The sequence below is a fragment of the Mauremys mutica genome, chromosome 1 (assembly GCF_020497125.1).
Source record: "Mauremys mutica isolate MM-2020 ecotype Southern chromosome 1, ASM2049712v1, whole genome shotgun sequence".
Lineage (NCBI taxonomy): Eukaryota > Metazoa > Chordata > Testudines > Geoemydidae > Mauremys > Mauremys mutica.
The window spans coordinates 309,142,524-309,159,121 of NC_059072.1; the positions used below are offsets into that span (position 1 = coordinate 309,142,524).

The 16,598-nt window shown below is 45.0% G+C and overlaps 1 protein-coding gene across 4 annotated transcripts in view; it reads right to left on the bottom strand.

Annotated features, from left to right (window-relative positions):
• Nucleotides 1-8,401: 8,401 nt before the first annotated feature.
• Nucleotides 8,402-16,598, bottom strand: part of CKAP2 (cytoskeleton associated protein 2) — a 60,713-nt gene continuing 52,516 nt past the window's right edge. For all 4 annotated transcript variants that reach the window (XM_045014704.1, XM_045014712.1, XM_045014731.1 and 1 more), the window contains 5 exons: nucleotides 15,605-15,824; nucleotides 14,959-15,126; nucleotides 11,713-11,782; nucleotides 10,278-10,626; nucleotides 8,402-9,374 (listed from right to left, as the gene is read on the bottom strand). In XM_045014704.1, coding sequence (XP_044870639.1) covers nucleotides 9,122-9,374; nucleotides 10,278-10,626; nucleotides 11,713-11,782; nucleotides 14,959-15,126; nucleotides 15,605-15,824 — 1,060 coding nt within the window. In that variant the 3' untranslated portion in view covers nucleotides 8,402-9,121. The remainder of the gene's footprint in view (nucleotides 9,375-10,277; nucleotides 10,627-11,712; nucleotides 11,783-14,958; nucleotides 15,127-15,604; nucleotides 15,825-16,598) is intronic.

Here is a 16,598-nt window from a genome sequence, read left to right on the forward strand (position 1 = left end):
AGAGAGCGCATGCTGCGTGAAAGCTAGCACGAACCAGGGCCCGATGCAGCCGTGCTCGGGGAGGCAGTGCTCCCTGAGTACCTCATGAAAGCCTTGCGTGGAAAACTGTGCTACCACGGAGCACCCAATAAGGCAGCTCTCCCCAGGAACCTCCTGCTGATGCTTTTCGATTAACGCAAGGAGAGCTTCGTGGAGATCTCCAAGGATGATTTCTGTTCTATCCCCATATCTAGAGAGACCTCCTTTTCACACAGTTAAGATTCCTGTTATATTAAGAATAAAAGTTAACATGGTTAAAGCACTTACCGACTGCTCCTTCCCCTGATTCAGGGTCCGGGTTAATGGCCGGGGAGGGTTGTTGGGGGATCTCCGTGACGGTGATGAATAGATCCTGGCTGTCGGGGAAACCAGCGTTGTAAGCGCTCTCCCTGCCTCGTCCTCCACAAACCCTTCCTCATCTTCCCCGTCCGCGAACATCACCGAGGAACTGGCCGTCGACACTGTCCCATCGTCAGAGTCCACGGTCACTGGTGGGGCACTGGTGGCAGGCTCCGTAGCGTCCGTTTGCCGCTTTGATTTTTTGGTAGCCTTGTCTGGGGTCCTTGATTTTCACGCGGCGCTGCGTTGCATCCCGCCTGTATCCTCTGTCTCTCATGGCTTTGGAGACCTTCTTGTAGGTCTTCGCATTCCCTGTTTTGGAGCGCAGCTCCGAAAGCACAGACTCCTCGCCCCACACACCGATCAGATCGAAGAGTTCCCAGTCAGTCTATGCTGGGTCCCTCTTTCTATTCACAGATAACATGAACTCCTCTGCTGGAGAGCTCTGCATCGTTGCAGGTGCTGCGGAGCTCGCCCCGATGTCCAGCCAGGACGTCAGATTCAAAGTGCCCAGACAGGAAAATGAATTCAAATTTTCCCGGGTCATTTCCTGTGTGGCTGGTCAGAGAATCCAAGCTCGGACTGCTGTGCAGAGCGTCAACAGAGTGGTGCACTGTGGGATAGCTCCCGGAGCTACTAAGTTCGATTTGCATCCACACCTAGCCTAATTCGAGCTAGCCATGTCGAATTTAGCGTTACTCCACCTGTCGGGGTGGAGTACCAAATTCGAACTAAAGAGCCCTCTAGTTCGAATTAAATGGCTTCCTGGTGTGGACGGTTGAGCGGTTAGTTCGAATTAACGCTGCTAAATTCGAATTAAAGTCCTAGTGTAGACCAGGCCTAAGAGAGCAGTATGACTGCTCAGAGCTCCAGTATGAAACTGTAGAAAAACCTGAGAGTCTCTGGATTAAATTTAGAAGTATGAACAACAAGGGTGATGTCGTGGTGGGAGTCTGCTACAGACCACCAGACCAGGGGGATGAGGTGGACGAGGCTTTCTTCCAGCAACTAACAGGCCCTGGTTCTCATGGGTGACTTTAATCACCCCGATATCTGCTGGGAGAGCAATACAGCAGTGCACAGACAATCCAGGAAGTTTCTGGAAAGTGTAGGGGACAATTTCCTGGTGCAAGTGCTGGAGGAACCAACTAGGGGAAAAGCTCTTCTTGACCTGCTGTTCACAAACAGGGAAGAAATAGTAGAGGAAGCAATAGTGGATGGGAACCTGGGAGGCAGTGACCATGAGATGGTCGAGTTCAGGATCCTGATACAAGGAAGAAAGGAGAGCAGTAGAACAGAGACCCTGGACTTCAGAAAAGCAGACTTTGACTCCCTCAGGGAACTGATGGGCAAGGTCCCCTGGGAGAATAACATGATGGGGAAAGGAGTCGAGGAAAGCTGGCTGTATTTTAAAGAATCCTTATTGAGGTTGCAGGAACAAACCATCCCGATGTGTAGGAAGAAAAGTAAATATGGCAGGCGACCAGCTTGGCTTAACAGTGAAATCCTTGCTCGTCTTAAACACAAAAAAACAGCTTACAAGAAGTGGAAGATTGGACAAATAACCAGGGAGGAGTATAAAAGTATTGCTCAGGGATGCAGGAGTGAAATTAGGAAGGCCAAATCACACTTGGAGTTGCAGCTAGCCGGAGATGTTAGGAGTAACAAGAAGGGTTTCTTCAGGTATGTTAGCAACAAGAAGAAAGTCAAGGAAAGTGTGGGCCCCTTGCTGAATGAGGGAGGGAACCTAGTGACAGAGGATGTGGAGAAAGCTAGTGTACTCAATGCTTTTTTTGCCTCTGTCTTCAAAGACAAGGTCAGATCCCAGATAGCTGCACTCTGCAGCACGGTAAGGGGAGGAGGTGACCAGCTCTCTGTGGAGAAAGAAGTAGTTCGGGACTATTTAGAAAAGCTGGACGAGCACAAGTCCATGGGGCCGGATGCGCTGCATCCGAGGGTGCTAAAGGAGTTGGCCGATGAGATTGCAGAGCTATTGGCCATTATCTTTGAAAAATCATGGCGATCGGGGGAGGTCCCGGATGACTGGAAAAAAGCTAATGTAGTGCCCATCTTTAAAAAAGGGAAGAAGGAAGATCCAGGGAACTACAGGCCAGTCAGTCTCACCTCAGTCCCTGGAAAAATCATGGAACAGGTCCTCAAGGAATCAATTCTGAACCACTTAAAGGAGGGGAAAGTGATCAGGAACAGTCAGCATGGATTCACCAAGGGCAAGTCATGCCTGACTAACCTAATTGCCTTCTATGATGAGATAACCGGCTCTGTGGATGAGGGGCAAGCAGTGGATGTGCTATTTCTGGACTCTAGCAAAGCTTTTGATACAGTCTCCCACAGTATTCTTGCCAGCAAGTTAAAGAAGTCTGGGCTGGATGAATGGACGGTAAGGTGGATAGAAAACTGGCTAGATGGTCGGGCTCAACGGGTAGTGATCAATGGTTCCATGTCTAGTTGGCAGCCAGTATCAAGTGGAGTGCCCCAAGGGTCGGTGCAGGGGCCGGTTTTGTTCAATATCTTCATTAACGATCTGGAGGATGGTGTGGACTGCACCCTTAGCAAGTTTGCAGATGACACTAAACTGGGAGGAGTGGTTGATACGCTGGAGGGTAGGGATAGGATACAGAGGGACCTAGACAAATTAGAGGATTGGGCCAAAAGAAATATGATGAGGTTCAACAAGGACAAGTGCAGAGTCCTGCATTTAGGACGGAAGAATCCCATGCACTGCTATAGACTAGGGACCGAATGGCTGGGCAGCAGTTCTGCAGAAAGGGACCTAGGGGTTACAGTGTACGAAAAGCTGAATATGAGTCAACAGTGTGCCCTTGTTGCCAAGAAGGCTAATGGCATTTTGGGTTGTATAAGTAGGGGCATTTCCAGCAGATCGAGGGATGTGATCATTCCCCTCTATTCAGCACTGGTGAGGCCTCATTTGGAGTACTGTGTCCAGTTTTGGGCCCCACACTACAAGAAGGATGAGGATAAATTGGAGAGAGTCCAGCGGAGGGCCACAAAAATGATTATGGGGCTGGAGCACATGACTTATGAGGAGAGGCTGAGGGAACTGGGATTGTTTAGCCTGCAGAAGAGAAGAATGAGGGGGGATTTGATAGCTACTTTCAACTACCTGAAAGGGGGTTCCAAAGAGGATGGATCTAGATTGTTCTCAGTGGTAGAAGATGACAGAACAAGGAGTAATGGTCTCAAGTTGCAGAGGGGGAGGTTTAGGTTGGACATTAGGAAAAACTTTTTCACTAGTAGGGTGGTGAAGCACTGGAATGGGTTACCTAGGGAGGTGGTGGAATCTCCTTCCTTAGAGGTTTTTAAGGTCAGGCTTGACAAAGCCCTGGCTGGGATGATTTAGTTGGGGATTGGTCCTGCTTTGAGCAGGGGGTTGGACTAGATGACCTCCTGAGGTCCCTTCCAACCCTGCGATTCTATGATTCTATTCTATGATTCTATGACACCCATGAGAGAATCTGACAGCCAGGATGCTTGACCCAGGATACGCATGTCTCATGTGGAAGTTGGGTTGCAGGAGATGGAACAGACAGAAGCTACTACCTGGGCTGGTGCTGTTACTAGCGGGGGAGCACCAGAAGTGAGTGACATAGAAGTACAGAGGGCCATATCCTGCTCTCGTTTACATAGGTGCAAGGCCTATTGACTTCATTGGGAATCACACCCACGCAGATCATAGCAGAAGTTGGCTCCCTGTGTGCAAATCTGACATGGTGTGTCCGGCAAGTATGGGTTATGTCTAGGCCATTTGAGAGATTCCCTCTGAATGTTCCAGAACTAAAATGAGTCTAGGGAAACATGTATTCAAATGAGCCAGGAATGCAGGGTATGTTCATTTGCACCATGGGACCAACATTTCTCTCCTCCCGCATGAACACAAGTCGCCAAATCCATGCATGTCACTGGACTATGATGCATTTAATAGATTGGATGGAAGGATGCTCTTGTGGTTAAATGAACCAGACTGGGACCTAGAAAAGCTCAGTTCAAGTCCCTGCTCTGCTACAGGTGCCATGTGTGAACATGGGCAAGTCCCTTCATTTCTCTGTGCCTCAGTTTCCCCATCTGTAAAATGGGATAACAGCGGTTCCCCTATCTCACAGCAGAGGTTGTGAAAATAAATTTATTAATGTGAGAAACTCAGATACTGCACAGGACTGTATGAATCAGTAGCTAATAATGCTTCTTTTTCTGGCTCTGTAATAGTTTATCTGGTTTTTATTGTGCATTACATAGTATTTTATGGCTTTTAAATAAATCCAGAGCCCAGTGGGGAAGGCTGGCATCATTTCACCTCCCTTATTCCCTTGGCAGCCTGTGATGTGTGTGTTTTCCTTACAATTTATTAATCTTTTAATTACAGTTTCAATCTCACAGTAAAAGTTATTTGTATCCCAGCCCACTGCTTGGTCAGTCATAGATCAGGGCTAACAGGAAACACGCTGCCCAGTAAGCCAGCAGGGGAAAAACAGCTCTACTGAGAAAGCCTCATAAATGGAAGGATCATTTACTTTCCATGGTATTTTCCCTTGCACATTTCACAGCGTTTACACTCAGAAAGCTCAGGCTCCCCTGAGACCCTCGGCTGGTTACGTGACCCCAGTTGGCTCATTTTTGGGATGTGTTATATACACCCTCCGCTCCACCCTGAGAGACAGATGTGAGTTCTTTGGTTGGTCTGGAACTAGATTGTTCTGCTTTGTAACGTGAGGACAGGCTGTCACCTCCCACTGCTGTGTCAGCCCGGTGAGGAAATTGATTTAGCAGCGTCTTGATCGTCCCTTTCTGTGTTAAATTCAGTGTGGCTAACAGGACAGGTATTGTTTATGGAGGGGGCATGGACCTTTAGAGTTGGGGAAAGTGTCTCTGAAATGGCACCAGGGGGTTCCATGTAGCTCAGGGATTTGGTTAAGAAATAAAATGTGTCTTTACTAGGTACTGATCAAATCCGAAACCCAGCCTTGCGGCTAGTACCTCATCGCTGGTGACTCTGGCCCGGCCGAGGGGCATGGTACCAGACAGATGTAATGAACTTCTGGTGCAGCTCGAGGGGAATTCAGTTAACAATGCTGCAGCTGCTGTCTGAGCCTTACAGGTTCCAGTTCTCTCTCCCCCCACTTTACGGCTCTGCAGGGCTAGTGGAAGTAACAGACCATTAATTTTGACCTCTACACTCATGGCACACAGGGTTTCAAGGGGCTGTTTCCAGGCACATTTCTCACCATCCCTGCTCCCTTAATTCAATGGCCATATCCTGGCAATGTTCAGCTTGGCAGGCAGTGAAGGCAACGAGTGACCAGCTCTCCCCTGGGTGGAGATAGTTTTCTGCCAGCCCCGTAGAGGTGTGGCGTGCCCTGGATTCCCTTGCAGACAGCTCATGGGGAAAGCTTTCTTGCCAAAGCCACAGACAAAATCACACCAGAGCTTCCAAGAGCATGGCAAAGGTAAAGGGCAGAACCCTCTACAACGTCTTCCACAGCCAATCAACAAGGGCTGCCATCTTTGTTACGCATCTGTACAACACCTAGCACAATAGGGCCTTGGTCCTTGATTGGTGATGACTAGGTGCCAGCGTAACCTAGCACTGCTAACAATACTAACCTGCCCAGAGGGCAGTTTCTTCCCAGTGCCCATTGGTTAGACATTGGCATATGGCCCAAGCAGGAGAATTCATGTCCCTGCCAAACTTTTGATTTCATCATCATATTTACAAGCATGTTTAGAGACTAATGGATGAAATCTTGCTAGGAATGAAATCTAGTCACTGAATATTCACATAAGAACAGCCAACACTGGGTCAGACCAAAGGTCCATCTAGCCTAGTATCCTGTCTACTGACAGTGGCCAGTGCCAGAGGGAATGAACAGAACAGGTAATCATCAAGTGATCCATCCTCTGTCGCCCGTTCCCAGCTTCTGGCAAACAGAGGCTAGGGACACCATCCCTGCCCATTCTGGCTAACAGCCATTGCTGGCTCCATACTCTGAATTTATCTAGTTTCCTTTTTGAACTCTGTTATAGTCTTGGCCTTCACGACATCCTCTGGCAGGGAGTTCCACAGGTTGACACGTGTTAATCTGAAATGAGCTCTATTAAATGAAGCATTCTGCGCCTGCAGCACTATCATCATTTAACTACAAGCTCATCATACTTGTTACATTTTATACTGAGAGTTAAGTATTATTTAGGTCCAGGACAACCAGGCTCCTTAACAGAATCTTTCATTTCAGTTTAGACCAAGAATAAGAAAACACTTTAAATTTGTGTGTGTATTGTCATAGGCCCTAAAGGCTCCGTGTGAGATCAAGGCACCACTGCCCTAATTACTATACAGTCTCTGTCCTGAAGAGCTTAAAATCTAAATAGACCAGACAAAGGACAGGGGAGGAAACAGAGGCCCAGAGAGATGAAATGACATGACATCCAGTGCCAGGTGCCTCCGAGGAAGGTGCAAGACGCCCTCAGCGGGCAGCTCTGTGTAATCTGTTCCCAAGGACAGTTTCCTTCCTAACCCCATTAGTTAGAGGTCAGCATACATGCTAAAGCATGTCAGATCAGACATCCCTGGTCATACAGTGCCGCTAGGTAGATTCTGATAACACTTTCGAATGAAACATGTCCTTGGCAGAGACTGCTGCCTGCTCATTGCTAACTAACAGCAGCCTTGCGTCAAACTAGGCAGCCTGATTGTCAGAGGTGCTGAGCTCCTGTGGCTCCTATTAACGTCAGAAGGAATTGACGGTGCTCACCACCTTTGAAAATGCTGGCCTCTATCTCTGCCCCTGAGGCAGAATGCACTAACGGCTGACATTCACCCCAGCAGGCCAGCACTAACTCTGTGCCTCACTGGACACCTCCAAACAAGCCTTCAGTGCCTGGTGACATTTTTGAATTTCACCCTAATATTTGTAAAGCCCTGTACAAGCCTCAGACAGGTGCTGCAGGAGAGGTTCATGGTATCATTCGCAAAAATCACAGGTGCTCTTTGAGTAGAATTTTCTCTCATGCGTTTTCCTTCCCCTGGGGGTTCTACCCCTCTCTGCTGGCCATCAGCAGGGCAGCTCCAGGCACCACTGCACCAAGCATGTGCCTGGGGCGGCAAGCCACGGGGGGGCGGCCTGCTGGTCACTGTGAGGGCGGCAGCCAGGCTGCCTTCGGCGGCATGCCTGTGGGAGGTCTGCCAGTCCCGCGGCTTCGACGGCAATTCAGCGGCAGGTTTGCCAAAGGCGCAGGACTGGCAGACCTCCTGCAGGCATGCCGCTGAATCCGTGTTACCAGCAGACCTCCCACAGGCGCGCCGCCAAAAGCTGCCTGACTGCCGTGCTTGGGGCAGCAAAATACATAGAGCTGCCCCTGGCCATCAGATACTGAAATGAAGGAGGATGGGCTGTAGATAAGTAGCTGCAGAAACTGAAACTCAGCTGTCTTGGTCTGGTGGATTGGTGAGAGGACAGATTCAGAACTGAGGGTGAAGGAGGCTGTCAAGGCTGAATTCCCGCTCTGTCATTCTGTGTGCAGAAGGGGAGAGCCCGCAAGGATTCTAAAAATTAATACTGGCCACTCCAGGCTTGTATTAAACCCCCAAGGTTACAGCTTTTCTCTGACCTTGGCTTGGTAAATGCTGCCACCACCCATTGCCTCTTGCAAATCCTCGAAATACTCACTAGGGAAGTTTTCCCTGAGGCCCCTCAGCTTTTCCACCCCTCCCTCGGGAAAGCTGAGAAAGGAAACAAACAAAAGAGAAACCCAGTGGTTGCCACCAGCTCATTGAAAAACATATGCACAGACCTTTTAAGACACAAAACCAATCCCTTTCCCCCCCCCCCCCCATTGTCTACCCTGAATTTGAAAGATACTGGTGACATCTCTTGGATTGAGGATATCTTCCAAGCATCAACTGGGGGGAAAAAAATAAGTCATTTTCTGCAATTCTAGTCCCCTGAATTTAAGATGTAAACAGTTAGTATAAATAAAGCAAATGTAACATGAATTGGTAAGTTTAATAGAAAGTCTTCTGTTACAGATTTTTTAATACAAGCCTATATTAAAAAGTTTCAATACACTAATCAAGGGGACTATTCAAGTGCTTTACTGGATCAGACTCTGAAATGGAAACTGCATGTAGTAGCTATTTTGAAGTTCACCATTTGCTCATAGAAAAAAAAATAGTGTTTGGTTTCAGTTTTCCAGTTCAGCAAATCTATTACACATCAATACATACCCCTCATTGATCATCATTTTTATGTTTTCTTTTAAGAGCAAGAATGTAAATTGTGTGAATTTTTAAACTATTTAGCTTATAAGGGGGGAGAAGGGGTCATCATGGCTAGACATCCATTACAAGGTTATTAGTATGTTAAATCCATTCCCTAATTAGTATTCAATGCAACATTTAAACAAGACATTTACAATGCAAAACAAACCAACACTACATATTAGCTACAAAGCTTAAGGAAAAAACCTCATGAAATAAAAGTGACAGTTAAAATATTAAGTTCTTCCTCAAATAAAACAGAGAAGTTTGCACTATACTTGATTCTGCAACTGCTGTACTCCAAAATAAGCTATATGGAATTTGCTCGTACCATCTTAAAACCTTGAAGTTACTAAGCCAGCTGTGTATCTAAAACAGAATACACCAATTGCAAAACCAGGAATGAATCAAACTTATCTAAGAGGATTTGTAAAGCCTTCCCCACTAAAGTTACTACTTTTCTTGCTCTTCCAGGTGAGAAATAGGTTTTTGTAGTGCACTGTTCTGTCTGTAGATAAAGGCACTGTTTACAGCTCTGAGTTCTCCCAGCTGTTCAAGCGAAGAAACACAGGGATCATGATCCTTTAACATATCTGGTAACTTGCACAACTTCTCCTGAAAGCGACGAGAACGCCTCACAGGGGTCAAGAATTTTATATCTTTAACAGCAGAGTCATTTGTCTCACACTGCATCTTCTTCTTCATGCTTCAGAAAAGAAAAAAACAAAAACAAAAAAGAACACACCACACATTTGTGGATTAAAGATGCACATTGAGCCACATTTAGTCTTACTGTCTTTCTATGGAAACACCCATGTGAAAAACTCCGTCAGAGACCATACAAACAGCAAGCCATGCTTCCTGCCTTAGCCAACTGTACCCTCCCATTCCCCCCTCCCCAGCAAAAAGAGAAGATAATGACCATATGCAATGCCCCCAGAAGCTAAATCCAGAGAAGTGTTAAGTACGTTTTAAGCACTAAATTCATTTTGCCCAAGGATAGAGTTCTTTTCCACTACGTTTGCTAGTCAAGAGTTGCTCCAAGCAAAAAACACACATATCCACCTGACTTTTTCCTAGATCCTCCACAGCGTGTACAGCCTTCTACACCAAGCATGCAGCAATTCAGGTTCCAAAGCTGGGCAGGACTTCCCATAAGTATATAATGTATTTTGGGTATCCTGAGCAGAGAAAGCTCTGCTTTGTAATGTTCAGGGTAAGTATCCTAGGCTCTTCAGTGTTAACTCCCCGAGGCAAAGAATTAAATTTTGTGACTAAGAAGATCCTCTTAAAGGTGTGGAGACAATTGATATTTATGCCAAAAGAAAAGCCAAGACAGATGGCTTGTGTCAATTTGAAAGATTTGAGTTGTGACAGGCCTATAAAGAGTCGTTCCTTTAGATGTAACGCTCTTCTCCACCCATTCACCCCGATGGTGAAAGGAGAAGCAGCCCTCAAAAGATTAGACTCTTGGAATTCCAGTTCCAAACTGGGTGTTCACAAACGTAGGATGTTTGATTTGTTGCAGTTGTGATGGAAATACATATCACAGTTTCCCCAGACACTGTGAAAGTGCAGGAACTTCTAAAATTACCCTAAGTGATCTTACCTTTCTAAGTATGGAGTGGTTGACAAACTGTATCTAATTAAATAAGACTCCTCCTTTTCTTTTTCAGGAGTCTTAAATTCTAAGTTTGCATCTTTTATTGTATCTTCAGTTTTGTAGTTTTCAGACTTCTTAGTTTGTTCCTTATACTTTGTTCTGTGCTTTTTACTTTCTTTAGGTAAGGTCTCTTGTCTTGACTTCAAGGATGAATCTGTTTCCTCTTTCTTGATCACTTCATTGCTAATCTCTGCCTTCTCTTCATCATTAAAGTTGAGCTCTTTGAAGACTTCCTCTACATTCTCTACTGAAGAGTTAGCTTCTTTGCCGATAACCTCTTCCTTCACACATTCCTCTGAAAGTTACAAAGTTAGAAATAGGGACACAGTCATGATTAGTTGCAATTAAGGATCTAGTAACCAGCAGGAGAGTGTAAAACAAGATGCAAAAGTCAGTGGTTTCACTACGTTCTTCAGTAACCGGTAAGAGGTATCTTTGAAATTCTAGAGCTTCTGCATACCAAACCATTTTTACAACAACAATCTATTGCACAATAGTGTTTCATATACCTTAGTTTCACCTACATTGCTAAAGCCACATTTTCCTCACAAGCAAGGTGAATTATCACAAACCACAATGGCCTAAATTTTCAAAGGCAAATAATGATTTGGAATGGTCAACTTGACATACCTGAAAGCAGCCTGATTTTCAGGTGGCAGGTATATAGTACTTTGAGGAAAAAAAACACACTAGGCACCTTTAATTCACCATACTGGATGATTCCTCAGCAGGAATTTGCAGGTGGTTGCTGATACCTTTGTGCCAATCAAGAGAATTGCCCCAGTCACTGATTTTAGCCCTTGACCTTTTTGAAACATTTGAACCTCAGGCTGAACACTACTGAAAGTCAGTGAAGAATAAAAATTGGAAAAAAAAATTCTATATATATGATTGGGGCTTCCTGTCTGCCAGTGTCACTTATCACTATTGGCAACATGCTAGCAGCTGAGGAGGAATCATTAAGTTTTAATCAAACTCTGTATTATGTTTCAGACAACTTGAAGTTGAGACACTAAATAGATCATCTTCCATACCATATGACTGACAGAGAGCACCCTGTTTTTGTAAAAAGTTTAACACATTAGTTCTCAAACTTTTGTACTGGTGACCCCTTTCATATAGCAAGCCTCTGAATGTGACCCCCCTTATAAATTTAAAAAAAAATAAATTTATACATTTAACACTATTATAAATACTGGATGCAAAGCAGGGTTTGGGGTGGAGACTGACAGCTCGTGATCACCCCTTCCCCCCCCCACATAATAACCTTGCAACCCCCGAGGGGTCCCAACCCCCAGTTTGAGAACCCCTGGTTTAACATTTTATTCACTGAGTCAGATAACCTTAAATTAACTGAAAGAAATAGAGTATTCAATCTTACCAACAACTGACTTTAGATTTTCAGTATTCTTCATAATATCTGCTACTGTGTGTCGTAACTCATCCTTAGGCTGGAAGAAAAGTTGCTTTCATTAATGGCCCATAAAGTCAGCTCTGAGAGACTGATTTTTATAGTCTCTACTTAGTTATTCTAGAGTTTAATGTGGAAATATAACTTAAGGTGATGCAGACTACATCACTAAGTTATATTATGAACATTACAATTGGTTAACTGTATTGTAAACAGACTTAGAAAGATTAGATTTTTATTGGTAATGTTGATTTCAACATGTGTGCTTGCACACACAGACACAAAATGATGAAAAATATTTCCATCAATCACAACCAAAATTTACAGATAGGCAAAGTCAGAAACCTGCTGGTTGAGAACTTAGTTTGATTTAAGGATATTTAGTGTATCTATCTATCTATCTTTTGACATGCGACATTGACAATATGTATTTTTAAACAATTACAAAGCTTTAAACTTTTTGAATCTCAGCATCCAGTCATTAAATAATTCTCCCCGCAATTTCCCGCAACCTGAAAATTTAAACCCAAAACAAAACCAAGAACTGAAAATTTAAGTGATAAAAACCTGAAAAAAAATGCTTAAACATTGATATTAGCCATCAAAATTGTACAAACAAACATCAAATTCTGCTAAAGCCTAATTATAAATCCTTATGTTAATGCAGTTTGAAAATGAGTCAAATTGTGCAAGGATTGCAATAAACTTTGCCACGCTGAATATGATTCATGTACAATGTGGTAGCTTTACTGTTCCTGCTGGAACCTGAATTTTTGCATACAAAGTATTGTTTCTTTTGCAACCTTAATGTTAGCAAATCCTATAAATAAAAGTAACAAGACCATCTAAGTAACGTTAGAAGTTAGAGACAAGGTGGGGGAGGTAACATTGTTATTGGAACAACTTCTGTTGGTGAGAGAGAGAGAGAGAAGCTTTTGAGCTACACTGTGCTCTTCGGGTCTTCAATGTCACAGCTAAATACAAGATCAATCCGATAGATATTCTAAGGCAGTGGTTTTCAAACTGGGTCATGGAATGGAAGGGACTGGGTTGCGGCGGCTCCAGTCAGCACCGCTGACGGGGCCATTAAGTGTCCCATCAGTGGTGCTGCCTGGCTATGGCAGGCTAGTCCCTACCTGTTCCTATACCGTGTTGCGCCCCAGCAGCAGCCAGTAGCAGGTCCCACCCTGCCTAGGAGCCACACCTGCTGCTGGCTGCTTCCGGGGCGCAGCGCAGTCTGTGGTGTCAGGACAGGCAGGAAGCCTGCCTCTGCACCCTGGCTGCGCCACTAACCAGGAGCCGCCGGAGGTAAGCCCACACTCCAACCCCTGCCCCAGCCCTGAGCCCCCCCATGCAGAGCCCCCTCCTGCACCCCAAATACCTCATCCCCAGCTCCACTAGGTAGCAGGCATCAATTTTCTTCAACTGGGTCACCAGAAAAAAAAAAAAACGTTTGAAAACCACTGTTCTAAGGGATCATTCAAGCTAAAGTGGCCTGTAAAGGCTCCTGTAGTCATACGACAAAAAGGGAGGGCTAGTGTGTTACAGATTGTTGTAATGAGCCATAAAACCAGTGTCTTTATTAAGACCATTATTTTTAGTGTCTAGCAAAGTTACGAATTTAAGCTCCCAGACTCATATTTGGAACCCACTAAGCCCTCCCCCCCCATTGTCACATGACTACAGGGGCCTTGGCAGGCCATTTCACATTAAATGTTCCCTTCAGACAGTGGTTCTCAACCTTTTCTCATTTGCAAACCCCTAAAATTTTGAATGGGGGTGCAGACCTCTTTGGAAATCTATAGTCTGTATATATAGTTGAATTCTGTTCAGTCCGTTTTCAGTCTAAATCTTTTGCAGCCTATGTCGAAGGCAGTGGTCCCCAAAGTGTGGGGTGCACCCCCCAGGAGCCTTCAGGGGGGCATGGTGAGTCTGGGCCAGCCCCCATGGGGGGCAGGGAGGGAGCACCACCCCACCCGTCCCCAGCCACAGCCTCAGCTCCGATCCTTGTGCTTGCCCCCACCTGCAGCCTCGGCATGGCTCCACTGCCAGCCCTCACTGAGGCCCAGTTGCAACTTCGCTTCTGCCATCACCCCCAACCTTGGCCCCTAGCCACAGCTCAGTCACCAGACCCATCCCTGCAGCCCCAGCTTCGGCCCCCTCACCCCGTCCATGCCGCCCCCACCCACCCTCCACTCTAGGAGGAAGAAGGGGGGCGCAGCCCTCAAAAGTTTGGGGACCACTGAGCTAAGGGGTAGAGAACCACAGGTTGAGAACCTTAAGTAGTTAGCACCTATTCTATCTGTTTGATCTTGTATTTAGCTGTGACTGAGTACCCTGAAGACCTCTGTGTAGCTTGAAAGCTTGTCTTTCTCACCCACAGAAGTTGGTCCAATAAAAATATATTACTTCACCCACCTTGTCTCTCTAATATCCTGGGATCAACATAGCTACAACAATATTGCATATATTAGAAGTTATACTTTTTCATTATTTTTCCTAGAAGTAATGTTGATGCTCATTTCTCTCCCCTTGAAAGTAATAGTTGCTGTTTACTGAAGTTGCAGCATAAATGCAAAGAGAGTCACAACTGCAACAAGGTTATAAAAGCTTGTATGTTTAATTAATTAACTCAATATAAGTGAGCTGAGTCACCCCTTTTTACTAGAAGCAGCCAGTGTTAATATATAGAACTGGGATCGGCAACCTTTGGCACATGGCTCACCAGGGTAGCTGCTCCCACTGGCTGCAGTTCGCCGCTCCAGACCAATGGGGGCTGCGAGAAGCAGCGCCGGCTGAGATATGTGCTGGCCGCCGCTTCCCACCACCCTCATTGGCCTGGGACAGTGAGCCACAGCCAGTGGGAGCCGCAATTGGCCAAACCTGCGGACACGGCAGGTAAACAAACCAGCCCGGCCCACCAGGGGGCTTACCCTGGCGAGCCACGTGCCAAAGGTTGCCGATCCCTGATACAGGACAGAGAGAGTCTATTTTTTGTCAAGGTATAGTCAAGGTCCAAACTCCAGAGAAAATGATTTTTATAAACATCGATAAAAAAATAAAAAGATTTTGGGGTCCATTAAAAAGCATCTTATGTTCTGGATTTGGCCCATGGTCAGCCTATTGACCTCTGACGTAGAAGTTCTTCTGCATGCACCGGTTTTTACATCCATCACTCCTTTTCACTGCAAAAACCCCAAAGGTTCCGCTTCTCACCTGTGCTCCTGCCAGAATAGCCTCCTCATAAACAGCCATGATCTTTTCAATTGGGCCCAGCTGTTCAAGACGCATGCGACACACCCAGTATTTTGCAAGTTTTTTCGCATCTGGAGCGCTCTGAATCAGCTCTTCCAGCATTGCACGTACTTGATCCCCAGGAAAACCCTAATATTTACATAAAATGACAGGAAGACTGAATCCTAATAAACATATTCCAAGATAGTGACTATACAGTTGTTATTGAAAACTTGTATTTGCTTCTGTTTTTTCTAGTGACTCTGAATAAATTGGTAGTAATGAAAAATATCTACATTCACCTAGTCTTCAAAATGAAGTTGTCTGTACAGAGTGTTAGGAAATAAGAGATAATTTCTCTTCTCCAAGTTACTTTTTAGGTAACTTTTGTAAAAAGGTTCATTAATGAAGTAACAAGTGGACTATGGAATTACTTCCTTTCCATTCATACTGGGCACCACATAAAAGTCAATTCTAGTGTGCATCTTGCTTCCTAAATCAGGTGGTTGGTTACTTGGGGATGAATCACACGAACTCTCAGAGCATGAAATTACTACTGAAGTCAATGGGAGTTCCATGCACTATGGGCATACAGGATCATGATGTTAGTATACAACAAAATGAATACCTGTTCTGTTAAATGTAGATATTCCGCAAGACTTTTGTTGACATTTTCGCCGAATAATCTTTGCTCATCCTCTTCTAGTATGGTAACCCAGAAAGACTCAACTGGTTCTTTTGGAGTTTCTTGTGATGTCTGTCTCTCAGGCTGGGCTACTTGTAGCACAGTAGATGATGGCCTCTTTGTCACTTTTCCTTTGGTTACCTTCCATTCAGCCAGACGAATTCTGCATTTAAGTAAATCAGTATATTAGCATCTGTTGTAGAAGAGTTTATTTTTCACCATATATACGAGGATTAAGATTAGTGCCAGTCAACATAAGTCACATAAAAACATACTTTGAAGGTAGATAAGGAAAGTCCTTAGATAATTCTTAATTATCACCTCTCTGTAATCATCAAGCCATGCAGATATCACCTATGCCTGGATGGGAGCCTTTGAAACCTTGATGCCACTACTTCCATCTGCTAGAGATGTTTATGATCAGCAAGTTGAGATACTTCTATCTTCTCTCGTCCAACAGCAGCAAAAAATTGAGGGTACAAAAACAAAAACCCACCGCCAACCCTGCTTTTCCTACATAGTGCAGAGAACTGTTTCTAAAGCTACTGGGATGGCCCCATAAGTTTAGAGAACAAAAATTTGAACTGAGTTTATACTTATGAGAAGCACTAGACTGAGTCCTAAAGACAGAATCCCTTTATCCACAGAACAGCCAGAACATAGGGTATGGCAGCGCAAGCACCCTACCATAGCAGGCCTGGGTCCTATTCCAAAACAGCCATTTCGTAAGAGTATACGTCAGATTCTATCCCCATTTGAATCCTTTGGCTTCATGCTGAAACTGCCAATTATTGCTAAATTACAGATATCTACTGGGATAACTGCACCAAGAATACTAATTCATTTCATACAGGCCACCAGCCATAAGCTGGTAACAACTGTCTCTAATTATCTAGACTGGATTCAGATCTCTGATCTAGAGCTGAAAAACACTATT